Source organism: Sus scrofa, chromosome 16 (assembly GCF_054392235.1).
Source record: "Sus scrofa isolate SSC_HxYL_T2T_F1_AM1 chromosome 16, Sscrofa_HxYL_maternal_Yorkshire_Landrace_v2.0, whole genome shotgun sequence".
Lineage (NCBI taxonomy): Eukaryota > Metazoa > Chordata > Mammalia > Artiodactyla > Suidae > Sus > Sus scrofa.
In genome coordinates, this window is record NC_139398.1 from 16,013,399 (window position 1) to 16,032,577 (window position 19,179).

General features: G+C 45.1%; 1 protein-coding gene across 5 annotated transcripts in view; it reads left to right on the forward strand.

The window, feature by feature from the left end:
• The first annotated feature begins 13,538 nt into the window (after positions 1–13,538).
• OTULINL (OTU deubiquitinase with linear linkage specificity like) overlaps positions 13,539–19,179 on the forward strand; it is a 30,465-nt gene continuing 24,824 nt past the window's right edge. For 4 of the 5 annotated variants that reach the window (XR_014830782.1, XR_014830780.1, XR_014830781.1 and 1 more), the window contains exon 1: positions 13,539–13,690. Coding sequence is in view for 1 of the 5 variants with exons in the window: in XM_003133840.5 (XP_003133888.2) it covers positions 13,627–13,690 (64 nt within the window). In the remaining 4 variants the exon portion in view is untranslated. Of the gene's footprint in view, positions 13,691–13,937; positions 14,059–19,179 lie in introns of those variants that run through there. The other variant, XM_085001722.1, reaches the window with a different exon arrangement.

Here is a 19,179-nt window from a genome sequence, read left to right on the forward strand (position 1 = left end):
CACACACACACACACACACACATATAAAATATAGCAGTACATATGGTTATATATATGTATATATAATGTATATTTACTAGATATGGATTTACTATTTTTTTTAAATTTTATTTGTCTTTTTTAGAGCCGCACTTGCAACATATGGAGGTTCCCAGGCTAGGGGTCTAATCGGAGCTGTAGCCACCGGCCTACGCCAGAGCCACAGCAACGCGGGATCCGAGCCGCATCTGCGACCTACACCAGAGCTCATGGCAACGCCGGGTCCTTAACCCACTGAGCGAGGACAGGGATCAAACCCACAACTTCATGGTTGCTAGTTGGATTCGTTTCCACTGTGCCACAACGGTAACTCCTGTAAACAAAATAGGAATTGAACCCAGGAATTGAACCCGCAACCTCATGGTCCTTTGTTGGATTCGTTTCCGCTGCACCATGACGGGAACTCCTGGATTTACTATTTTATATGTCCTAAATGTATGAAACAGTAAGTATGTGTAACTTTAAAAACCACATAGCTTTTAAAAGCTTGTAATAACAGCAAAACTCCCAAGCTTCTTGCTCTGAGATCTCGACCTTTCCTAGTTCTTCTGGTGTTTCTTTTCACAGTCCTAAATAATATGCCTTTTCTAATCTTTACCATTTTAGACATTATCTTTTGACTTCCTGTTACAAGAGATGAAAATTTGTCTCTGTGACTCTTTCCCACGTTTTTATCTCCTCCCATCCCACTAGCACGGGATGTCACAATTTTTTTAACCTTACTATGACGATGTCAGTATTGCCCATTGCTGAGCCAAGAAATATGATGTAATATATGTTTCACCTCCGTACAACTGCTTGTTCTTCCTGGCGTTCATTGCCTCCTTTTGTTCCCTTGCTCAGTTTCCTGGGTATTCACATGTAATTTTTTTCCAAGTGTGCCATCTACTCCACCAGGTGCCTTCCATGTTATGTTCCACATGCTCAAATGCATTCATACAAAACCAATGCCACATTTCTCCCTGGAGCCCTCCCTTCTGGAATCCTCTGGCTTCCTGTCTCAACCGGTCTGACTGATCTCTAGACCAGCTGCACACACAGCTGTTGCTCGGGGACTTCCTTTGGCCTCAGTCAGTGTTGGTATCAAGGCCATCCATCTCTGTCTCCATTGCCTGGAGTGGCCAGACATCACACTTGATACAGTAAGATGGCTGTGACCACTCTCACGCTAATGAACCAAGGGTACCAGAATATGCACCCTCAAACTCGCCTCTTTGCCATATGAATTATTTTGAGCTAAAGACTTCTGAGAATCAGAAAACATGGGAAAAACTCTAAAAATAGGGCATAAGTTGGGCTTTTTTTAAAAAAAATGATCTTATTTTTTTCCATTATAGCTGGTTTACAGGGCTCTGTCGATTTTCTATTGTACAGTAAGGTGACCCAGTCACATACATATATATTCCTTTTTCTCACATTCTCATGCTCCATCATAAATGATTAGATATAGTTCCCAGTGCTATACGGCAGGATCTCATTGCTTATCCATTCCAAAGGCAATAGTTTGCATCTATGAACCCCAAATTCCCAGTCCATCCCACTCCTCCCCTCCCCCTCTGCAACCACAAGTCTGTTCTCCAAGTCCATGGTTTTCTTTTCTCTGGAAAGGTTCATTTGTGCTGTATATTAGATTCCAGATATAAGTGATATCACATGGTATTTGTCTTTCTCCTTCTGACTTACTTCACTTAGTATGAGAGTCTCTAGTTCCATCCATGTTGCAGCAAATGGCATTATTTTGTTCTTTTTTATGGCTATGTATTGAGTATATATACCACATCTTCTTAATCCATTCATCTGTCGATGGACATTTGAGTTGCTTCCATGTCTTGGCTATTGTGAATAGTGCTGCAATGAACATACAGGTGCATGTGTCTTTTTCAAGGAAAGTGGGAGGTTTTTTTTGGTAGACTTATATTTTTAAAGTAAATTTTCATTTGTCAAGATGGCCCCCTTTCCTATACCAGGAAGAAGAGGGATCTTCATTCTTAACAGTGGCGAAGGCACCACTTAAATCTTCATAACAAACCTTACTAAGCCAGCCTGGTTTACCATATCTCTCCTGGTTACCTCCTCATAGTGTCCTCCAGGGCCAGAAACTTCAAACCCTTCTTCTCTGCTCAGCCCCAGACGGCACATAATCCCAAATTCCAAACACTTCTTTGCGCTACTCATTCCTGGGTGCTCCCTTGTAATGGGCAGTGCACATGTGAACAAACTGCTGCTTGTTTTCTCTCGTTAATCTGTCTTTTGTCTGTCTAATTCCCAGCAGGGGAACCTAAGATGAAAATGGGAAAAAATCGTTTTCCTTCCTCTATGCTAGCAACGCTAGTGAAACCTGACTTCTTGATTCTAGTGTCCACATTCTAAACCCAGGGAAGGCTCCGGCTGGCTCTGTGTGGGTCATTGTCCCCTTCTGGACCAGAGGGATGAGGTCCTCTCTGATTTGCATCCTCTTTACGGCATCATGGAGCCAGGGTGGGTGGGCATTCCTGGAGAGAAGGACCCACCCCGCATGTCCACTGCAGTGTTGAACCAAGAAAAGACCAATGGAGGGGCAGTTCTTTGGAAGCCGGGGACCCGTTCTCTATTCTTTGTTGAACTTACTAAGTAGTTGCATGACCTTAGGGAAATCAGTGGGCTTCTCTTCACCTCAGAGCTGATTCTCTCTAGAGTATAGTTTACACTCTTACCCAGGATTCTTTATTTTACATTATTATTATTATTATTATTATTTTAAGATTATAAAATCTTATCCTCTGTCTAATAAGAGTTTGTCGTATAAAGCGTGCTCTGTCCTGGACGTAGGTGTAGATCACAAAACAATAATGGAAAAGAGAAGTCGAACTGGAAAGTAAATGCTCCAAAGCAACGACTTCCTTGATGAAACTTGTACTGTGGGCCAGGTGTTGTTGAATGTTTTATTTGGATTGTCACATTTTTAACTTACAAGAATTTTTTCTTGTTCTCTGATTAATCCAATTTCTTTCTTTCTTTCTCTCTTTCTTTCTTTTTTTTGGGGGGGGCTGCTCTTTCGGCATATGGAAGGTCCCAGGTTAGGGGTTGAACCAGAGCTACAGCTGCCGGCCTACATCACAGCCACAGCAATGCAGAATCCAAACCTCATATAGGACCTACAGCAATGCTGGATCCTTAATCCACTGAGCAAGGCCAGGGATCGAACCTGCATCCTCATGGATACCAGTCAGGTTCTCAACCCACTGAGCCACAATGGGAAGTCCATTTTTCAACTTTTGATAATTTTAATTTTTTTTCTTTTTTATCATCTTTTTTATTTGACTCATGACGTTTCTCGTCCTCACTGATAAAGTGTGAATAATCGTATGTGATCCCCTGCATGGTGACCATAGGAAGGGCTGAGGAAGATTTGTGATGTCTTCTCCCCCCACCCCTTTATCTCTGTCCTCTTGGAGGTCATATGTCTCATCATTTCCAGCTCTAGGTACCGTTCAGTATGCTCCCTCCTGAACTGGGCAAGATGGTGGAAGCAGTGTATCTCCTCTCATCAGTCAAAGAAGAAGCCCATGAATAGGAGGATTGCAGCAGGGTTTAAAAGATGGGCAGAAACAGCTGGTGAAGCTGTGGGTAAGGTGTGTCTGTCACATGGTACAGCTTTAAACTATGCTTGAAGATCAGAGAGGCATAAGTGGGCCAAAGGATTCTTTTTTGGTGTGTTATCCAAAAACCAATAGGTCATACCAACACTGTTTCCAAGAACTCTTGTCATTGGCTCATTTATTCACTCATTCAGCAAATATTTATTAAGTGATTTCCGTGTGCTAGGAGCTGGGGCTACCCGGTGCAAAAAACAGATGAAGCCTATCCTTGCTTGAATGGCCTCTTCCACTGGTGTAGGGTCACTTTATTCTCTGCCACGTAAGTGTTAAGCCAACCAACACTCCTTTCTCTATTGTTACCTCCCGCCAAAGAGGGAAATCGATTTTGCTGAAAAAGCGAAATCTTCCCAGCCTCCCCTGTGGTCACACGACATTCTGTAGAATGTGACTTAAGTGATTATCTTCGGGGGCTTCATACCTGAGACTGGTGCTGCCTCTTCCCCTTTTTCCTTCCCTGAATTTTTTTTTTTTTTTTTTCAGGGCAGCACCTGTGGCATATGGAGTTTCCCAGACTAGGGGTCGAATCAGAGCTACAGCTGACGGCCTACACCACAGTCACAGCAACGCCAGATCTGAGCCATGTCTGTGACCTACAGCACAGCTCACCACATCAATGGATCCTTAACCCACTGAGGGAGGCCAGGGATCAAACCCACAACCTCATGGTTCCTAGTCGGATTCATTTCCGGGAAACTCCTCTTCTTGAATTTGAACACAATGCTTAAAGCATCAACAGCCTTCTTTCTTTCTTTATTTACTCATTCATTCATTCATTTTTGTCTGCACCTGCAGCAAATGGAAGTTTCCAGGCTGGATCAAATACGAATGGCAGCTGCTACCTAAGGCAACCTGTGGCAACATCGTTCCTTAACCCACTGCGCTGGGCGAGGATCACACTTTGCACTCAGCAGCAACATGCGCTGCCTCAGAGACAACTCTAGATCCTTAACCCACTTGGCCACAGGGGGAACGCCATATGTAGCCTTCATGTTGGAAAGACAAGAGCATCACAGTGTTGAAAAGTGGAGTTAACACCAACAGTGCCTGCCTCTGCACTTTCTGTAATTTAAGATTCATCCATTTTATCCACCATAACTTAGATTTGTTGTTAGCTAAAGCTGGAAACATTCTCAACCAACACACCAAGACAGCAATCACTGCAAGCCCCTTTAAGTGTCTTTTCCCTCTTAAAATGAAACTTCAAAAATATTCCCAAATTGAATATTCTTTTAAAAATTTAAATTCTGACAGAGCCATAAGCCTCTTCCACTTGGGGATCATTACAGAGTAGAGAGCCAATCTGGCAGCCACGAACAAAAAACCCTTTAAAGTTCTAGTAGCTTCAATCTCAGATTCCAAAATAGGGCTTGACAACCCCCAGAACTGCCACATGCCACATGAGATGCATATAAGAGTCTTACATTTGGGAGTTCCCATGATGGCTCAGTGGTTAACGAACATGACTAGGAATCATGAGGTTGCAGGTTTGATCCCTGGCCTCGCTCTGTAGGTTAAGGATACCACGTTACCATGAGCTGTGGTGTAGGTTGCAGACGTGGCTCAGATCCCACGTTGCTGTGGCTGTGATGTCCGGCAGCTGTAGCTCCGAATGGACCCCTAGCCTGGGAACCTCCACATGCTGGGAGTGCAGCTTTAAAAAAAGACAAAAAAAAAAAAAAAAAAGATTCTTACATGTATCTTAATGAAGGGAAAGAACACCAATACCTGCAGAGACACAAACAGAGCTGACACCTCCCAGGCCCCTGAGATTTGCTAAAAAACCGTGCCAGATGTTGTAGGATTATCGTTCCTAATGGAAACTCAATCCAGAATGTCACATCAAGTTGCAGCAAAAGCTAGTGTGATGACAGAAATCCCTATATCACAAAATAGGAGCATCAGCAAAACCTATCCCACAATCTCAGTGTGGGCAGTGCCTGTCCTTGTAAGATTAAGTTGCTGAGATTGGTCTTTACATTTCTAAATGGTTGAAAGTAATCAAAAGAAGAATGTTTTGTGACGTGAACATTATATAAAATTTGAGTTTCAGTGTTCCTAAAGTTTTATTGGAACACAGCCATGCTCACTCATTTAGAAATTGTCTAGGTCTGCTTTCATGACACGATGGCACAGTCGAGTGGTTGCCATGAAGAGTATGCAGCTCATAAAGTCCTCAAATATTATTTTTTTGGGCCATGCCCATGGCTTATGGAAATTCCTGGGCCAGAGATTGAACCCATGCCACACTAGAGACCTGAGCTGCTGCACTGACAATGCCATATCCTCAACCCTCTGCGCCACAGGGGAACTTGTTAAATATTTAATATCTGGCCCCCTTACAGCAAGTTTTCCCACCCTGTTATAGAACTTAGGGCCTGAGCCATGACCTATTCCACAATAAACATCAATGGTTTATCAAACCAACCTCAGATAAAAGGGCCAAAACATGGAGGCAAGATTCTCTTTAACACAGAAAAGTCCATTTTCCTAAGGGATCATGTGTTAAAATAAAAAATTATACCAGAATATAAAATTTGGGAAATATGGAGAAGCAAGCAGAAGAAAATACAAAATAGCCTTTAATTTTATCGCTCATGATAATAATTATTAATATTTAGGGGTTTATTTGTAGAATATTATTCTGTGCGGTTTTTTCTCTACAAAACTTGGCTACATACACTGTATTAGCATTATTTTATTTGCAACTGATAGGAAACCTATCTTAACTAGGCTTAAGCTAAAAAAAATGGAAGATGAGTTTTTTGGGGCATATAACTGCAAGATGCAGGAGTAATACTGCTTCAGGTAGGGCTGAACCAGGAGCTCAAACAACATACTAGGGCCCTTTCTCTATCTCTTGGTGCCACATCTTCCATAAATGTATTAATACATAGGCTCTTTCCTTATAGTGGCAAAAGAGCTGAAGAAGACCCCACTGACCCTTTTGATAACATAGTAGCAATCCCTATAGGAAGAAAGAACATTTCTTTGCCCAAAAGAAACAAATATAAATCATTCCAGTGTCAGTCAATATCTCTGACACTATGAGTTTTATTTACTTCCTGATGTGTAATCATTTAGATGCACCACAAGTTTTAAAACAACCTGTTGAAGGAGTTCCCTGGTGGTGCAGTGGGTTAAGGATCTGGTGCTGTCACTGCTGTGGCTCTCTGGTCTGGGGACTTCTGCATTCCACAAGCAAGGCCGAAAAAAACAAAACAAAAAACCCCCAAAACAACCTGTTGAAGGAAATTTTCAGCACAGAATCATGATTATAGGATTATATGGGATCTGAGAAATCAACCAGTACATTCTATTCATTTTACAGTAAAGAAATTGACCCCCCCCCCCAAAGGATAAGTGAGTTCCCATTATCTTTCAAGTAACTGATGGTGAGGAGCCAGATTTAGATGGTTCCAAGAGTCACGCTCTTCCAGCTGCTCTCTTTTAAATGTCAACCCTGAAGCAAAATGTCAGGCTAGAAAAGCAGTCAACTAGCAGAATGGGCCTGTCCGGGCAGCCCAAAAAATAAATGAGTCAGAGAAACAGAGCAATCTGGTTTTCTTTAGGAGTTGCTTCTAAAAATGAGGGTGGCGTGGGGGTGGACAAAGCCACAAAGCTGGCTGCTTGTTTGTTCCTCTTTATCTAAACATAATAAATATGCTTTGCTGGTTAATCAGAGCTGCAAGTCCAGCAGCACATCTAAAAGTTTTAGAGATGACACCTTGTCATGTATTTTTCCCTTAACTGTTGAATTACACAACAAAATAATATTTTTTTTCGTTTGTATGTTTCATGTGACGAGGCTCCTCCTGTCCCTGTCATCTTAAAGAGCTTACCAGGCATGAAAGAGGAAGCACCATCTGTCAGGAGACAAATTTGTTGACATCTGAGCATTTGTAGACAAAGAGAAGGAAGGAATCTATTTGCAGCTGGTGAACCCAGCAATGAGGCACGTGGATGGTAAACTCTTGAGAGAGGCGTGATTTCTAATTCTATATTCTGCAAAAGCGCATTCAGAGTTCACTAGCCATTGAGCAGGAGACCCAGGGGAGACTGAAATCTTGTCCCTGGACTCAGAAGCTCATGGTCAAGTGTGGAGAGACAAGGATTTGGGCAAGTCGCTCTCAGTATACCAGCTGCAATGGGAATACACGAGAGGGCAGTGGATCTGGGTTGCTTACTCATCACGGTGGCCCAGCATTGCTTCCCAAAGGCCAGCAGCCTTGAGCAGAATGCAGAAGGACCACTGGAGTCAGCCAGGTGAGAGCACACCCAGGTAGTGCAAACACCAAGGTCAAAGGCCAGAGACAGTGAGCAACCATAGTCTGTGCAAACTACAGGCAGGAGAGATGTCAGGAATTTAGGAAAGAGTGAAGGCATCTAATTTGCTAAAAAAAAAAAAAATTTTTTTTAAAAGGAAACACTAAGTTCTGGTCTGGACCAACACGAACTCATGAAGTTCTCCACACGCACCACCCCTGCATCTTTCAGTTCTATTTATGGCTCTCAGCTGACCTCCTTTATCCCTCTTGCCAGCTCTTAGGCTCTCTTAGCATTCTCTGTACCAACATCTGCTCTTAGTAGGAGCCAAGGCTTGTTGACACTAAGGTGAAAATGAGTGATAGGATAGTGTTATAACTTAGCTTATTGATATTTCGACAGTAAACAAAACCCTAGACTAAGAAATGAGGTTTAACAACGGAATACTACTCAGCCATAAAAAAGAACAAAATAATGCCATTTGCAGTAAGATGGATGGAACTCATACTAAGTGAAGTAAGTCAGAAGGAGAAAGACAAATACCACATAATATCTCTTATATCTGGAATCTTATATACAGCACAAATGAAACTTTCCAGAGAAAAGAAAATCATGGACTTGGAGAATAGACTTGTGGTTGCCTAGGGGGAGGGGGAGGGAGTGGGATGGATTGGGAGCTTGGGATTAATGGATGCAAACTATTGCTTTTGGAATGGATTAGCAATGAGATCCTGCTGTGTAGCCCTGAGAACTATGTCTAGTTATATATGATGGAGCATGAGAATGAGAGAAAAAAGAATGTATAAATGTATGTGTAACTGGGTCACCATGCTGTACAGTAAAAAAAAAAAAAATTGTATTGGGGAAATAACAAAAAAAAAAAAATTAAAATAAAGTAAAATAGTACTGAGGGGAAAAAAAAAAAAAGAAATGAGGTTTAAGCTGTAGCAGGAGGTCCCAGCAGGGACAGCTTAAGGCCTCAGTATCAGAGTCACAGAAGCTTCTGCCAATACCCTCTGGAGAGCTTTCAGTGTCTTTAGGCCCCGCCTCTGCTCCTGCCACATCAGCCCCTCTCTCGAGAACTCTCCTGGTTTCTCTGCTGGTTTGGGCTTCCTTCTTCCTGCCTTGACCCTCTGGGTTTCTCAGCTTTGGTTGTGCAACTCCAGCTTGGGTCTTGGCAGCACAGATTTGCTCAGCCTCATGCTGTGATGGTGGGCAGGGTGTATGTAACTCAGCCATGCCCTGGAGCAGCCTGTTTGAGGGTGGTCCATTATTCTCCTCACATAGGAAAAAGGACACATGTGGGTTTTGGGTAATCATTGAATTCCTGGGATGCGATTTTGTTTTGTTTTGTTTAGGAGATACTTTCGATATGGCCCCAGAACCGGGGTTCAAATCCCCAGCTGCCCTTTACTAGCTAATGGCCTAATGCCTCAGTTTCTTTGTCTGTATATTGGGAATAATAATAGTACATATCTCAAGTGGGGGATCCAGAAATCCCACTTCTGGGTTTCTATTCAAGAGAATTGAAAGCAGAGACTAGTTATGTGTACACTTTATGTTCATAGCAGCATTATTTACAATAGCCAAAGGGTGGAAACAACCTAAGTGTCCATTGATGGATGACTGGAGAAACAAAATGTGATACATACCTTCAATGGAAAGGAAGGGCATTCTGACATGTGTTACAAGAGCAATTCACCTTTTTTTTTTTTTTTTTTTTTTTGTCTTTTTGTCTTTTTCTAGGGCTGCACCCACGGCGTGTGGAGTTTCCCAGGCTAGGGGTCCAATCAGAGCTACAGCTGCCGGCCTACGCCACAGCCACAGCAATGTCAGATCCGAGCCGCGTTTGTGACCCACACACCACAGCCCATGGTAACACTGGATCCTTAACCCACTGAGCGAGGCCAGGGATCGAACCCGAACCCGCAACCTCGAACCCATTCCCAGTTGGATTTGTTTCCGTTGCGCCATGACGGGAACTCTGAGCAATTCACCTTAAAGACATTATTATACTAAGTAAAATAAGCCAGTCACACAAGAACAAACACTGTATGATTTCACTTCCTTGAGGTAGCTAGAATAGTCATATTCAGAAAGTAGAATAATGACTGCTTGGGGCTGGGAGTGAGGGGAGTTATAATCTAATAGGTACAGAGTCCAATTTGGAAAGATGAAACTAGTCCTGGAGATGGATGGTCGATGATATTTGCACAACAATGTGAATGTACTTAATGCCACTCAACTCTATACTTAAAAATAATTTAAATGGTAAATTTTATGTTATGTATATTTTGCCACCCCCCCCCCCAAAAAAAGACAATGAATTTGGATAAGGACGCGTTCTCATTCAGTGAATGTTGAATAAGTACATTCCAGTGCCAGGCACAGTTTTTGGTGCAGGAATCACAGCAACTCCCTTTGCATCCTCCCAGTTAGAGGATATTTAACTGGAGGTCAGTCAACCAAGCAAACTCTCCATAGAAATAAAGTTTGCAATTATTGCCCAAAGATGTAACCAGTTTCCACTGTTCTCAGAACAAAGGTCAACTTGTCCTAGCTCCAAGCTAACCTGAATATGAATGAGTGACCCTTGAGTAATACGAAAGGTTTGGCCCAGCAGTGGAAAATATATTTTGCAATGTCTTCAATGGTTCTGGAGTTCACATTCCATTTGCAGAGTTCAAATGGTCAAGAAAACTTTATGAAAACAAAAATTCTAGGAAAGTATTTGCTGGGTTTCTCTCTCTTTTTTGATTTGAGCCACATCAGGATCATCCATGTGACGAACCGGAGTAGCTGTGGCCCCTGGCCACTCATTCCAAACCCTCCAGCATCATAATCAAGCGATGTCCTTCTAGGCACAATGCTAAACATTGACTTCGTTTTCAGTTGTTTTAAGGTCAGTGTTTGGTGAGCACAATAATTTGTGTCAAAATTTCAGCTGAGAAAATGCTACAGAGGTCTTTGCCGAGTGCGACCTTTATGAGAGTAAGGCCTCATATCACATTCTCAATTTACCCATTCAAAAATATTCAGGCTCTACATAACAGGTCTATGATATATGAATTTAATATACTGGGCTCTACAATAGAGTTGTTATTCTAGTACAGCAACAGCTAGTATTTTTTAAAGTCTACGCATTCAAGATGTGATATAGCGTAGAAGTGAGAATGGGCATGAGGAGATCCCATCATGGCACAGTGGGTTAAGAATCCAATTGCAGTGGCTCAGGTCTATTTGGAGGTGAGCCTGGGGCAGTGGGTTGAAGGATCCAGCATTACCTCAGCCTTGGCACAGCTGTGGCTCAGATTCAATCCCTGGCCCAGGAAGTTCCATGTGTGTTAGGTGCAGCCATAAAAAGAGAAGAAGAAGAAGACGAGGAAGAGGAAGAAGAAGAGGAGAAAGAAGAGGCAGAAGAGGAAGAAGAAGAGGAAGAAGAGGAAGAAGACGAAGAAAAGAATGGATGTTATTAAAGGCAATTTGTCACAGTTTACATACAAAAAAAATGTTGAAGCTTTGAGCTACACACTAAAGATTGTAGATCTGAATTCTTGCCATCAAAAAGCTCATAGTCTAGATATTTTTTAAAAGATCAGTAACCTTGTAAAAAGAAAAAGAGCACACTTGGGTAGACCAGAAAACCAATCAGAATGCTTATGCATGATCTCATGTTCTCTATTTTCCTGATATTTATGTAGTGTTTATTATGTGCCAAGCATTAAATCCAGGGGTTTTGGACATTTCTAATCACTTCACTCCCATAACAGCCCCATGAAGAAACTGAGGAACAGAAAGTTTAAATAATTGAGCAAGACCATGTGGCTAATACAAACCCAGCCCAGGCAGTCTGGCTCCAAGGTCTAGGTGTGTAAGTACCACACTATGAGGCCTCCCACTCAGTTTACAGAATAGCAATGAACATTACAGCAAACATGGAAACTTAATTGCAAATTTATTGAAAGGATTTTAGGCTGAATCCAAATAGCTGTGTTCATAAATTTTATATTGTGGGAGGAGGGAAAAGTTACTGGCTCATTTGTTTTGTGGTTAAAAGCCTTAAGCAAATTTTATTTTATTATGCAACAAGAAATTAGTCCTGGTATTTTCAGCTTCTTCAAGACAATCTGTACTTATTAAGCTCATAACCTTGTTTAGGTTTAATTACACACAACAATTTTAAGTCATTTATTTTGTATGAGTGACATGGCTTTAAATACACAAGTCATGGCTTATGGCTGTAGAAAACCACCCTTCTATGTTAAAACCTGATTTAGGTACCAGGGATTTTTTTTCCTTCTTTCTAAACATGCGGCAGAGTTTGGCAGCATTTTTATTATCTACTGTTCATCATGGCTTATAGAATGGTGGCGTGGTTGAAAGAGCAGATCTAGGTTCCCACTCTACACTAAGCCTTAGTGTCCTCACCTGTAAACTGGAGATAACGAAGTACCCACCTCGCGGGCCAGTGTGAGGATTAGGTAAAATAATACATAAAACAATACACAAAAGAATTACCAAATGCCTGGCCTGATGTCAGCTGTCTATAAATGCTCAGGATTACATTAATTGCTGTGGCTCTGATTCAGAGTTTTCCTGGAGCTCCAGAGAACTGCGATCCTCTCATTTGCTCTGAGACTCAGAAAAGGGGAAAATGATTACTTGTCCTGAGTGTACTGGAGCCACCTAAAATTCCAGGGTGCTTTCCACATCTTTCTTGAGTGACGGAATTTTTCAAAAGGTCCCCAAACCTGTCACGTGCTAGTCTGTTTGTATCTAAAATTGTGTATATTGGAGATAGAGGATATGTTCACCAGGATTTTAATTTTCTTCTTTTTCTTCTTAAGGGGGGGGGCATCTGACTACAAAATCAGGGGTAAAAGAACCTTGTTGTGTGTGCCTTTTTTTTGTTAGACTGTTTATTTTTCTGTTTACTCCCTTATTTTTTCCTTTTGATAAATCATTTTATCAGGTGATTAATTTTGTCAATAACTGGTCCTAAAGTAAACTGAGTTCTTTATAAGCCTAACCCCGTTCCTCTGACCCAGGGGAAACTAAAGACCAGAAAATACGCCCAATCTGATGGAACAGGCCCCGGGCCAATGGCCGGATTCCAATCTCGCCCTCCCATAGCCGTGACCGGCTAGCGTTTTAATGTGTGGGACAGGGAAGGGAATCCTGTAATTTAGCCACAAGAGGACAAAGGTACCGGTATGTGATATATGAATTTATATATGTGTCCTCTTCCACAGCATCCCACCCACCAGGTTTCTTTCCTTCTTCCTCACTCAATGGGCCTTCCATGCAAAGTGCCCGGGAGGTCGCGGGATCTGTCCAGGTTGAATTCCCAGGATGTTGTCCAGGTGGCAGCTCTGGCACCCCAACCGCAGTTTCCCCGCGCCCCCGCGCAGTACCCAGAGTCTAAGCGCAGAGGGTGTTGGCTACAAAGACTGCGCGAAGGCACCGCCCAGGGGGCACCGCCCAACTCCGCCGCGGCCTCCCATTGGCGGATCGGCGCGTCAGTCAGACCCCGCGCGCCCGGGGCGGGAGCACAAACCGCGGTCCCGCCCCATCCCTCCCGCGCCCTCCCGCAGCCGGGAAGCGAGCCGGGCGGCCCGCGGGCGGCCGCCGCGTCTGCTAAACCCAGCAGCCGAGGTTCCGCGCCTGTCTGCGGCACGCTGCAGGCATGGCGGGACGGAGGAGTGCCGCGCACGAGCGGGATCGGGAGCGGCCTCGCGCCCCCGCCACAGGTGGGCTCCGAGCGGGCTGGAGGCTGGGCGGGGGGCCGCTGGAAGCCCAGAAGGTGCTCTTCGCCGGCTGTTGGAGCAGCCCTAGTTTGGGGGTGCGCGTCCCGCCGTTCGAGGGGTAGGAGGGCAGGGGCACCCCAGGAGCCGGGCGCGTCTCTGACCCGGGCGGGGAGGGACGGGCTGCATCTGCACACCGCCTGCGGGGTTTGGGCGGCTGTCCGGGGCGGGGGTCCCATCTCAGTAAGGAACTGCGCCCTGGAGAAGCAGAGCTGTTCGGGTCCAGGCAGCGAGCCACCCGCGGAGGCAAAGCTAGCAGGTTCCTGGAAAGAAAAGGCCCGTCCTGCGGGCTGGCGGGGGCGCGGTGCGACGAGGTAGGGGGGCAAGGCACCGGTTGGCGTCGGGCCCTGGTCTCGACGAGCGGCGGTGTCCCCTTCTCCATGTCCCCTCGAGAACTCGATTGTTATCCGAGGGAAGTTGACGGGTTTCGCGCTTTGCGGCAGAGGATGTGGCCCACACGTTCGCAGCAGTCGAGATTCGATGAGCAACAGAGAAAACGCAGGCTTTTGAAACAAAAATACCATCAGGGACAGAAGCAGCAGCAGCGCAGTATGTTACAGGTCGCCGCTGTCTGGGGCGCACCACCGGGGGCGCGGCGTCTCCAACCTCTGCGTCGGTACCTGGGCCCTCACCAGACAAGCCAAGGGACGGTATTTTCCTTCCCATCCTTTCAGTCCCCGGTCTGAGGGAGGTGACTGTAGCTGCTGCTCAATTTGGAGCACTTGCTCGTTTGTGGATTTCCCTGGCAGCCGCCCCAGGGGTGAGAGGCCACTGGCGATTTGGGGGAGCATGCCTGTTTACAGAGTTGGGGCTCCAGGTGCTGCAGCGTTAATGGAAGGTTGCCAGGAATGCTTATTAATTAGGGTTCTTGGTCCCAGCACGAGCTTTTGATTCACACAGCAAACTCTGGGGTGTGGTGGAAAACAGCACCAGGCAAGCAGTCAGGACATGAGTTTCAGACATCATTCTGCCCAGTACTGTGTGCCCAGAAGCCACAACCACTGTGGACTTCCTCATCCAAGTTCATAAATGAGGGCGTTGGGCTAGCTGATCCATAAGGCCTCTCCCAGTCTAGAATTCTGTGGTTGACAAACCTCCCACTCTCAAAAGTTGGGGGAATGAACTCCTTTTTTCAACCTTTCTGCACCTTGGATTGTTATAGAATTAGCCAAATATTTCCTGTGGGCGTATTCATCAGAACTTTTTATTATGTGATTTTCTTCCCTTCTCCCTGCCTTATTTTGGCAGAGAAAGCAAAGCTGGAAGTGGAGGTAGGGGCAGAGCTGGAAAAAGCTGGTTTGGGAGGCAGAAAGGTGTCTACTCTGAGCTTAATGCAGTCGCCAGGAATTTTCCCTTCCAGTGCACCAAGTTCAAGGTGTGCCAGCACTGTACTAGGGGAGCGAATTCTTTCCTCAGCTCCAGCCTATGGGGACTGCAGTTGGTATGTGGCTGGAGAAGAATGTAATTCAAGGATCAGGTTATGTAAAACTTTTTTCTCCAAAACATAACCTCCATGGGTTCAGGAACATAGTTCCCTTTCTTTGCTGGTCATGTCTGGAAAAAAAAAAGTTTGAAAATCAGTTGCCAAAGCTAGGATGGGGACAGGTTTTTTACCTTACCCTTAAGTCTTTTAACCAAGATGCAAAAGAGAGAGACCAAGATGCACATTGGAGATAAAGCAAATAACAACTGACATTTGACAGTGCAAGACAAAAGGACAGCAGCAGAAGAAAACCCACAGAACAAATAGGGATGGAAAGGATTTTTTTTTGGTAGCCGTTTTTTACTTCCTTTTAAGTATTTGGATATTGAGAATTGTGAACTAAACCTCTTACAGGGAAGGCATTATCAGAAACAGAATGCTAGGAGTTTCCCTCGTGGCTCAGCGGTAAGGAATTTGACTAGTATCCATGAGGATTCAGATTCAGTCCCTGGCCTTGTTCAGTGGGTTAAGGATGTGGTTTTGCTGTGAGCTGTGCTGTAGGTCACAGGCGTGACTTGGATCTGGTGTTGCTGTGGCTGTGGTGTAGGCCAGCAACTGTATCTCTGATTAGACCCCAGCCTGGGAATGCTAAACTGAGAAGAGGCACCAAAGGTCATTTGTGGGAGAAGATGGGAGGAAGCAGAGGAGATGGGTCCTAGCACCCCACCAGCAGGCTGGTGTTTGAAGAGGGGCTGTGTGACACTCCCTCCTCATGGCTTCCTTGTCCCTGGCCACCCACAGGGTCCTTACCTCTTCCTATTGGTTCAGGTGCTGCTGCGGTTTCTTAGGAACACTGGTTCCTTGCCATTTGTTTAGTAGATATGGGAGGGGATAAAGGAGTTTTCAACCATGTACTCGGGAGCCTTAGGACTCCGTGTGGTTCCTAGGGGTTGGCTCAGGGGACAGGAATGCCCAATGTGGGTTGTGGGGCCCAACAGCCCGTTCCCCGGACTCTAGCTGCATATGGAGCAGCTCTGCCTTTTTTTTTTTTTTTTTTTTTCTTGTTTTAATTGCTGCTCTGGGTAAGATTTTGTTTGGGGAAAAGAGCCCAATGCTAAACAGAAAGTTAGCAATAATGATAATGGCTAATATCTTCCAGTGCTGCTCGTGTCTTTATTACATGTAAAGGGGCTTAGAACCATGCATGGCCAATACTAAGCACTCAGAGGTTAGCTGCTCTTCTTAGGATTTTCATGACCTTGTACTCAAAGGTCATTGTTTTTATTCCCATGTTATGAAACCGAGTTACGTACAAACTTGTACAAGATCCCCCCACTGCCCACCTAGACTTTTCTGTTCATTAAAGTGTGTCTGCTTCAGTATCATGGAGTCCACTGTTCCAGGCTATTCAGGGGTGACTTACTTTATGTACGAAGCAGATGTTTCAGACCCGCCCTGTGCAGTCTTTGGCCTGTTCCCTTGGGTAATCACAGGTACCACCCTCAGGCGAGGTTACCTGGTGAGTGAGTCTGTGCTTTCACGGGAGAGCGGGCAAATCAGAACAGCTAGTGACCAGGTGGCGGGCCAGCGAGGTGGGGTGTTGGGGACTGCGGGCACACGCTCCCTCCTCCGCACGGACTGCCGAGGGGACGGAGGCTTGTGAGTTTATTCCAGAGCCGGAGCCTTCTAGCCCTTTGCTCTGGCGAGCTAAGCACTCGGGCTGGGACAGTATTGCCGAGGGGGAGGGGCGAGAGCGGCTGCAGTGCTTTCTTTGTGTGCCGGTCGTGACCTTAAAGAAAAACATTTTCCTTCTTTAAAAAATGGATGGAGGGCTTGGGAAAAAGACAACAAACACGGCAATTAAAAACACATGCCCACAACAGAATGCTTAAAACCAAATGGTCCACAGTTGATATTTTTTTGCCAGCCTGTCTGCTCCACTTTGATGCTTCTACTCTTACATTTCCGTGCGATGGATCAAATACCAAATAAAAGGTAAATTTGGGGACCAGGGGTTTTAGCTAAGTAGAAATTCACGACTGTGGTTGCCAAGGGGGAGGCGGAGGGAGTGGGATGGACTGGGAATTTGGGGTTCATAGCTTCAGACTATTGCCTTTGGAATGGAGAAGCAATGAGATCCTGCTGTGTAGCACTGGGAACTATATCTAGTCATGAGAACGTGAGAAAAAAGAATGTAGACATGTATGTGTGACTGGGTCACCTTGCTGTACAGGGGAGAATTGACAGAACACTGTAAACCAGCTATAATGGAAGAAATAAACATCATTATAAAATAAAATAGAAATTCATGATTGACACCAATTACTAAGTTTGAACATGACCTTTTACCTGGCTCCCTGGCATGGGTGGGTGCTGGCCTGTGGGCCTGCAGCACCCAGTTCTGTCCCTGCCACAGTGACAGTGGGTATGTGAGTTCTCTTTGTAGCGATGCTGGTCGAGTAGACACTGCCCACAGGTAGGCCTATGTAATCTTTACAGCCACCACCCTGTGACGCTCGGAATGGTCATGGAATTTGCTCAGAGTTTCCAGCCAGTAAGTGGTGGCCAGGATTCAAACCCTGGCCTAGCAGCTCCACCCACAACAGATTCCTAACCATCCGCCCACTTCTGTCTCCTGAAACAGTTCAGGCTTCCACCTGGGAGCACTCTCCTTTCCAAAGTTACCTCATCACCTGTGAGCTGTTCGGAGGTAAAGTTGGGTTATCATTTTCATACCATTGCTGTTGCTCAAGGTAACTCACAGGTCAGGCGTAAGGAGAAGAGAGATTAGGAAAAAGTCATTGTTATTGAGCTAAAACTTCCTGCAGATGTGGTTCTTTATACCTGGCTGTTAAGGCTCTAGGTACCTGGTGGAGGAGATAATGGACTAATGTATTTGACCTTTCTCTCCTGTCCACTCAAATCCTCCGGTAAATGTTCAGTTACCTGGGAAAACCTGTTCTCAAAACGGAGGCTGTTTACACATTCATTGATTTGTAATTAATTTAATGGAAGAACATGTGAATGTCACTTTACAATAAATCAGCAGGGAAAAGTCTCTGTTTATGCCATTATTTTTCCAGTGACCTTTTGTTCTCGTCATATTCTTGCTTTTCTACTTTTTCATTTAATTGAGCCAGAATAGACAGGTGCCATAATGTTTAAAGTAAGAGGCTAATAAAATGTTTGTGTTCATTTCTAGGAGACTAAGGACTGTGGTCTGTTAGGACTGTTGCTGGGATTCCCAGGCCATAAACAGAAATCCCAGAAACCATAGCACATAAAATGCCCTGCCCAGGAATTATCTCTGAATTAAGAATTTAATAGTACCCGTGTGACTCTGACTTTGAACCAAAGCAAAATTGTGAGATGATAGATACATAGTCGGTCATTTAAAAGCCCTTACTCACTCTTTCTGTGCTTGCCCTGTTACTGATTTTTAGTGAATAGTAATTAGGGTTCGCTTTCTGGCAGCAGGAGTGGTGGTGTAATTGGAAGTCAGTTTCCCGAGAGCGTGCTCTTCCCACTGCAGCCGCCTTCCCGCTCACCAGCATCACTTCCCAGACCTGAGTTTGGCCTCTTGGGTGGGGCCCCAGTATCCGCGGGCCTGCAAGATGCCTTCCTGGCCCAGCAGGGCCTTGGGGCCCCAACCCAAAAGTCAAGGTAGCCATCAGACACCGAGGCCCTGGCTTTCAGAAGGGACCCAGCAGACAGGGGTGGGAGGGGTGAGGGGTGGGAATAGGCAGCATGGGCCAGTCGGGCTGTCCTGGAGGCGCTACCCAGATGGGGGTGGGGGGCCAGGACCCTAGGACCTCCTCACCCCTTTGTGTAAATCTTACTCATTGTAAATCAAACACAAAAACTTTTTTCACAAAAACTGTGCCTGCTCCCTCCAGGCTGGGGGAGAAGCCAGTTCCCTGGGGGCTGGGGTGGGGGGCGTGGGTCTGTCCTCTGAGCGGGGACAGAGAGGGTTCCCCAAAGCATCCATCTCCCATGTGATGAGAGGCCAAGC